Raw genomic sequence first — 7,127 nt, forward strand, 5'->3', positions numbered from 1 at the left:
CCACGTAAAATCTTGGTGTCATTATTGCTGCATTCTTGCTGATTTAACCATAACTTAGTGTTCCGCGTTTATCACTAATACCGTGAATATTATTTTTGCAGGTCTATTTTATTCCCAACACTTAAGTGGTGTTTTACGCCAAAAATCTTTGTTGAAACCCTTGTTAATCCCCTTGTTGGACATGATAACCATGAAGACTGAAAATCATGTTGTTGATAACTTGTAAGTGTTCAGCTCTTTTCCATTTTCCACCAGAACATTTAACTAGTTGATGTTTTTTTTTTGCAAGTCCGTTTTGTCATATGTAGAACGAGATATTGAATATCTATGAATCTCTAATCGTATTTGCTTGTATTGTGTGGAGCCTTTTAAAACTATTCCTCCTTTTTGTTCTGTCAATATTTAGATGAAACAGAAGTTATTACTAGGTTGTAGTATATTGTTTTTCAAAGTTCAAGCTAGAGGACATAAATTGCTGTCTTCAACAGATTTTTAAAAGGCATAATTTCTCTTTCTGACGAACTTTTTCTTTCTGTTAGTATTACTTTGGGGAATTAGTGGTCAAATCTTGTTTCACCCTGACATTGTGATTGAAAGCACGAAACAGTTTGAACGAGAACACCAGATTTAGGAAACAATGCAATCAGGAGCGGATTTATGTTGGTCCGAGGGGTGTCACATGACACTGCCTCGTCAATTTTTTTTACTAAATATACATATATAAAAAATAAATGGAATGAAAGTAAAAGGTAAAAATAATAATGTGACACTGCTTCAACACAAACGTGTGCGTTGGTCTGTTGGTAAAGAGCTCCATTTTGAAGGCAAGGTCGTTATTTTACTGATTTTAGGACCCACTGCCGTTTTGTGGATCCTAAAATCAGTAAAATAACTTAGCCGTTTCCTACTCTAATTCTATACCAAATTGGTCAAGTAACTTAAAAGCTAAAACCCTAAAAAGAACTCATAAGTCATGATCTTAAAAATTCTTTTATCAATTAGAATATAACTGATGGCTGCCCACCTTTCAAAATAGAATATAAGTTCTTCTCATTTTTTATCTTGATTGCCACGTCAGGTTAGCACTTTCTTCACCATAATATTTTATTAAGTGCTTGCAGTTTTTTCATGACAATAGTTTACTTTCTTTCTAATTTCTACAATGAAATTATTTAGTGTTCATTATATTGATATTTAAATTTACCTATGTTTTATTTTTCTTTACCTGTGTTTTATCAATATGATTTGAGTTATCTTTTTATAATATGATATCATTATAGTGATTTATTCAGTTGTTCACTCTTTCATATGATGACACTGCTTATGAAAAATCCCGCATATGCCACTGAATGCAATAGTCATGAGCGTGGAGAGAACCGCCATATCAGAGGGGAGTCCATGGGAGAAATTGACAAATTGACATGGACTGAAGCCCTGTTTGATAGGACTCTATTTATTTAAATTAGAGAATGAATAAATAATATCTGCTTTGAAATGCTTTCTTTGAGCCAAGTTCTATTAGAAACATCCTCTCTATCTTCACGAGACAAGGGTAAAATGCAGTGGCGGACTCAAGATTTTCACCAAGCAGGTTCAATATGTAAAAATATAAATACGCAAAGCAGCTAACAAAACTGTTAGTCTTTGTCTACGGTGGTTAAATACTTAAAAGAAAAAGAAAGCTCATTTATTGCAAGGCAGGCTCGAACTTGGGATCCGTTCAAAAGTTTGAACCCACTTTGCTAGTGGGCTGGGTGTTGCCTTTAGTTCAAGTGGAGTCAAAATTTAGTATTTACCTTGTATTCTTTCAAAGACGGACTAAATATACATATATATACAGTGTAATTTTTGGGTGAAGCGGGTTCATATGAACCCGCTTGACTCCATGTAGGTCTGCCCCTGATAAGATGTGCGTACACACTACCCTCCCTCAGTGACGGATCCAGAATTTTTACTTAGGGTGTTCAAAAAAAAAAAAAACTAAATATAAAAAGTAATGTTGTCAGTGAGAATCAAACCTAGGATGCTAGAGTCAATTTTGAACACCCTGAACCACTTGAGCTAACCTTTTACATTTGTTTAGGGTGTTCGAAAGTTAATATATGTACATAAACACAGAAAATTTACCCTATATATACACTATAATTTTTTGCCGAGGGTGTTCGGGTGAACACCCTGAGCTCCTCTTGAATCCGCCCCTCCCCTTCCTAGACCCCAATAGTGGAATTATATTGGGTATATGCATACAAAAGATAAATCTATATCGATACTAGACTTAATCAAACTGTAAAACTTTGTACTATATCTTCCTATCTTCTACTTATCACGTTCACTTAGCAGCTTCACTTGATCTTCATCACATGAGATGACTAGCCATATCATCAAATTTCAGCCTTGCATTATGTTGTGCTGCATCATGTAAGTGCATAAATTTTTCTTGGATTCCTTAAGCGAATATTATTTTTAAACAATTGTCTTTTTGGCTAATGCTACCCCTATTTTGGGATAGAGGGAGTAAATTTTAATTTTAAAAATATTAAACTAATCTAATACAATTTAACTTAAAAAATGAATTAAATTACCTCTCGTAAAAGTAAAGTGACATATTCTGGGATGGAGGTGGTACATATTTCACAACCCCCCTAGTACGTAGTCTACTTTTTCTCGTTTTTTAACAACAATAATTAATCATGTGCTGTGCCAAACAAATTCAATCTGCTATATATGACCACTATTGGAATTTGAGCAACATAACAAAACAAACAAAAGAAAAATCAGAACTTTGAAAAATTTGAGAAATAATTGATCAATTATTAGTTGGTGAGGAAGGTTTACAGTCAGTAATAATATAATTATGTCCTGTGTAAGTTGTTATCAGAACCGTTGAGAGAGTGAAATATGATGGCGTTTGATGTGTGGCGAGACAATGGAGATTAGGCCACCTAGTGGAGGTCTCATCTTTGACCTGTAAGTCATCTCATCGTACGGTCGACGATAAAACTTCAACAACGGTACAAATGACTCTCGAGACTTTTCACTCTTGCTGACGTGGCAATCCTTCTTGAAGAACATAGCTGGTGATTGAAAAAATGATGGCTTCATAGCCCTGGGATGGTTCTTGATGGTAGGATCTGTTAACTCTTGTGTTTTTTGTGGCAATGGTGTGGAAGGGAAGAACCCTTTTTTAACGGCTCCGATGCTGCCACGTGGAGTCCTGGCTATAGGTGATGCAAACGAGTAGGATCGAGCATTGAGTGGTGAGATGGCTGGACCCAGTAGGCTAGTGGGGCCTACTTTTGTGGATGACGTGTCAGTTAAAGTGAGTGACCATGGTTTGATGGAGTCAAAGGTATGGGAGACTGTGAAGGCAAATCTTGATGAGGAGCATGAGCTAATCTTGGTAGGAGTTGAAGAAGGGTCGAATCTGAGGGATGGTGTTCTTGGATATGAAGTGAAGTCATTGAACTCCAAAGATTCATCAAAATCAAGTGATGATACTGTCATGGTAAGTGGTGCTAGATCAACAAATGCCTTCACTCCCTGTATAATAACCAACCAATAAAAAATTCAGGACCTAGTTCATCAATCTTGTTCAATGTTGGTTCTGTTATGCTATTCATGCGTCAATTGTCCAAAACGTATAAGGGGAAGTGTTATATAGTACTTTCTCTGTCTCAATTTATGTTGCACGTTCCGATTTCGAGAGTCGAATTTCTTTATTTTGATCATGAATTTGGATATAGAATTTTTGAATTTCTTAAAATGAAAAAGTTACATATAAATACTATAAGTTATAATAATTAGCAATTCAAAATACTTAAAGGCATATGAAAAAACAGCGGTCAAAAAACTACTCGTTTGACTCTTGAAATCCGAAATGCATATATTGCTTGAGAAAGATACTACTCCCTCCGGATAAAAAAGAGTATCCACATAGCTATTGGCACACCCCTTAAGAAAATACTAACTTCTAAGCAAAAATAAGTAATTTGACTAAATTATCCCTAATTAAATAGATATTGAAATTTGGTTACTTAAGAAAAAATAAAGTTAATTATTTTTTGATTTGATAAATGAACTCTTTTTTAACTAAAAACTAAAGGCTGAGCGGACACTCTTTTTTAATAGGAAGGAGTAACTTTTATATGATTTTATGCAATTTTCATATTATGAGATTTTATATTGAGTTAACCTCGAGCACATTTTTAACACAATACGATAAGACATAGTTTCACTTATTTGTCTTGAAGTAAAGTATACCTTCCAAAGATAAGTGAAAAGAGAAGGTGGATCAATGACAAAAGCTTTATGAAGGCGGCCTGGATAATAATCTGTGATAATTTTCAATGTAGGCAGCAGCATGTTCATAAAAGCTGATGCTGACCTGAAAAAGCCTGCATTGGCAATAACCCCTTCAATTAGTACAATATGATTTAGTCAAACATGCTTACCAAAAATAAATCATTTATCATTATCCAATGAAACTCTTAGGTAGCAGGCTTTGTTAGGTTCTGACAAGGTGATAAAAAGTAGAAATCTGGGTACTTTAGCGTGACATTATCGAGTAATTCTTAGGTTCTTTTTTTTTTCTCTGTCAACTAGATAAAAGAGAATGACAAGTTGTACCCCTACATTCATAAACTTGAAAGCAACACCTCAAGGGCACTCCCGGCAAAGTCTGAGAAAGTTTCAGATTCTTGCCTACCAAATAGGCACAATCACCAATTCACCATTGTTGATAAGTTAATTAATTGTTGTATAGATAAGAGATTAGGCGTGACATTGGAAATTAAAAGGACCTAAAATGGGGTGTTTAAATTATAGAAAAAGCTGTCTTTGAGATGTATTTTCAGAATAGAATGGACATTATTTATTGTTCTGATCTGCTTAGCAAGTTAATGTGAATAACAAAACTACCAATCTACCCTTCCTTTTCAAAATTAGATGATCTAAAGAAGGGTAATATTTTAATTTCCATAAAAATAAGAAGAAATGGAACTTACTTGCATCAAAGAGAATAACAAATTGTTCAACCCCTTTTACCATGGTTTGAATTGCCACCTCCAGTGTAAACACCAACAACCGAGTAAACCTACATATTTTTAATAAATTTGAATATCAATGCCCTTAATGAAAAATCAGAAGAAATAGAAGACTTTCTGGGTATAGAGAGGAGATTAAAAAAAAGGATAAATAGAATTAACTAAGTTATATACTTACAGTTTCTGTGAGTGGAACTTCTGGTAATCTTGCTTGATCCGGAAAATCTACATGTTGGTCCAAATTATGTATGTTAAAATTGAATAGAACTACCTGATAAATGAATATTCCCGGCTACAATTCATTTGGAATTAAAGCATTGTTGTGGTACGTATGTTTAAATTGAAAAAGAAAAGTAGGAACAAAAAAGATTTAAAATTAGTAAAATTACCACGACAGGCCTTGATTCATCATCATGACCAGAAACATAAGCTGACCCTTCAGCTAGCTCAACCGAGAATTCATCAGCAATTAGATGATCTGAAACTCAACACAATTAAAGTTTTATAAATAAAGAGATATCAAGCTTTTGCACCATTTAAGAAATTTTGAGTACTTTAATCCGCTGATTCAAAATAAAGTAAATGGGAAGAGATTCTGATTCTTTTTCTTTGGGAAAAACAAAGAGATAAAAATAAAAGGCATTTGAGATGAATCAACTGATTCTGTTTTTTGGGAATAATAAGGGAGAAAATTAAATAGTAGTAAGAAATATATACCAATGGCTAAAGAATCTCTCCAGGCAAGACAATTTCGTAACTGCTTAGCAGCTTTCTTCACATTGTCGCCTTTCGCTTTCAAAAACCTCTCTATACAAGCATTGTCGCTAAACTTTTCCTGCACCCATAACATAGTACATTTGTTCAATTTAAGCTATGGATGTTTTACTATTTCTCTCTACTTAAAAGTCTCAGAAAACTAAATACGTATTCATATCCTCATTAACAAATATAGTATAGTATACAAGAAGACAACATAAATTGTATTTTCCCAGACCGAATCATGGAAAGGAAAATGAAGAGAAATTAAAACCTGTTTAACAGTGAGAGGTTGTTGCTTTCTGAGAAGGTTAAGGACATCTTCAACTCTTTGTTTCTCTTTTGAAACATTCTGCTCTTTCTTTCCCATTCTCAAGATGTTCAATCTTAACTAAATATTTTTTATCCAAAAAAAGATAAGAAGAAGAAAAAGACTAGTGAGTATTGTTTTTATATATGTGTGTTAACTGGAGGGAGAAAGCAAGTTTCTATTGTAGTAAGTTTAGGTATGGAGAAAATTGAGACCGATAGAGAACCCGTATTTATAGGCTCCTATTGTGGACGTTGATTTTAAATAAGGGAAAATAACACTGTATGACCATTTGGATAAAATTATTATCCGGATTAGCCCCTTTTTTATTCGTTACACGCGTTAGCCGGTGGTCTACAGGCTACGCCGGCGCCAGATCTCGCTATAGTCGATCATCTCCTTCATCCCAGGTCGCCGATTTGCTACGCTGGCGCTGGATCTCCACCGAACCTCGATTGGAGAGGTCATCTAGATCTCCTCACTGGAACCGCCGGTGACTGGAAGTTGGATCAGCGGCAGCGATGGAGAAGCAGTACCGTCGCCGATGACTCTGCACTTCTGCTTCTTGCCATCGTCGTTGCCGGTGGTTCGCCATCGCCGACGCCAGATCTAGGGTTCCGATAAGTGTTTAAACACCTCATATACACTATTATACACTTGTATACACTATTATACAGTTTAGAAGTGTGTATAAATACCATTTATACATTATGTATAAACTTGTATAAGTTTGTATACTATTGTATACTAATCTTATACATTATTATACACTTTTATACAAGGTATATACATTGTCTACAGTAGGTGTATAAAGTTGCATATTATTGTATAAAGGTGAATATTCAAGTTGGGTCATGAAATGTTGGGTTGTAGGTTTGTAATTTAAAATATGGGCTATGAATATGTAATTTTGACCCATAAATTGTTTATAAGTGAAATTTTCCCTTTAAATAAAGCAAAAGCATAGGTATACACCTACTTTGACGTATATTCAAATACAAAATGAAGTGATGAGCAGC

General features: G+C 34.5%; 1 protein-coding gene across 1 annotated transcript; it reads right to left on the reverse strand.

The window, feature by feature from the left end:
* Window positions 1–2,056: 2,056 nt before the first annotated feature.
* LOC132642124 (uncharacterized) lies at window positions 2,057–6,288 on the reverse strand. Its single transcript, XM_060359395.1, has 7 exons — window positions 6,073–6,288; window positions 5,760–5,877; window positions 5,432–5,520; window positions 5,221–5,267; window positions 5,004–5,092; window positions 4,261–4,394; window positions 2,057–3,540 (listed from the first exon to the last, which is right to left on the reverse strand). Exons 1-7 carry the CDS (start codon window positions 6,166–6,168, stop codon window positions 2,875–2,877), a joined length of 1,239 nt encoding a protein of 412 aa, XP_060215378.1. The 5' UTR covers window positions 6,169–6,288; the 3' UTR covers window positions 2,057–2,874.
* Between the last annotated feature and the right edge of the window lie 839 nt (window positions 6,289–7,127).

The sequence above is a fragment of the Lycium barbarum genome, chromosome 1 (genome assembly GCF_019175385.1).
Source record: "Lycium barbarum isolate Lr01 chromosome 1, ASM1917538v2, whole genome shotgun sequence".
Taxonomy (NCBI): Eukaryota; Viridiplantae; Streptophyta; class Magnoliopsida; order Solanales; family Solanaceae; genus Lycium; species Lycium barbarum.

What these genes read in the sequence shown, in the direction of transcription:
- LOC132642124 (XM_060359395.1), bottom strand. Translation starts at nt 6,168, where the DNA reads ATGGGAAAGAAAGAGCAGAATGTTTCAAAAGAGAAACAAAGAGTTGAA. An exon ending in AAGTTCCACTCACAGAAACT is followed by an intron (nt 5,093 to 5,220) that starts GTAAGTATATAA and finishes AAAAATATGTAG; the next exon opens with GTTTACTCGGTTGTTGGTGT. An exon ending in TTTTCACTTATCTTTGGAAG is followed by an intron (nt 3,541 to 4,260) that starts GTATACTTTACT and finishes GTTATTATACAG; the next exon opens with GGAGTGAAGGCATTTGTTGA.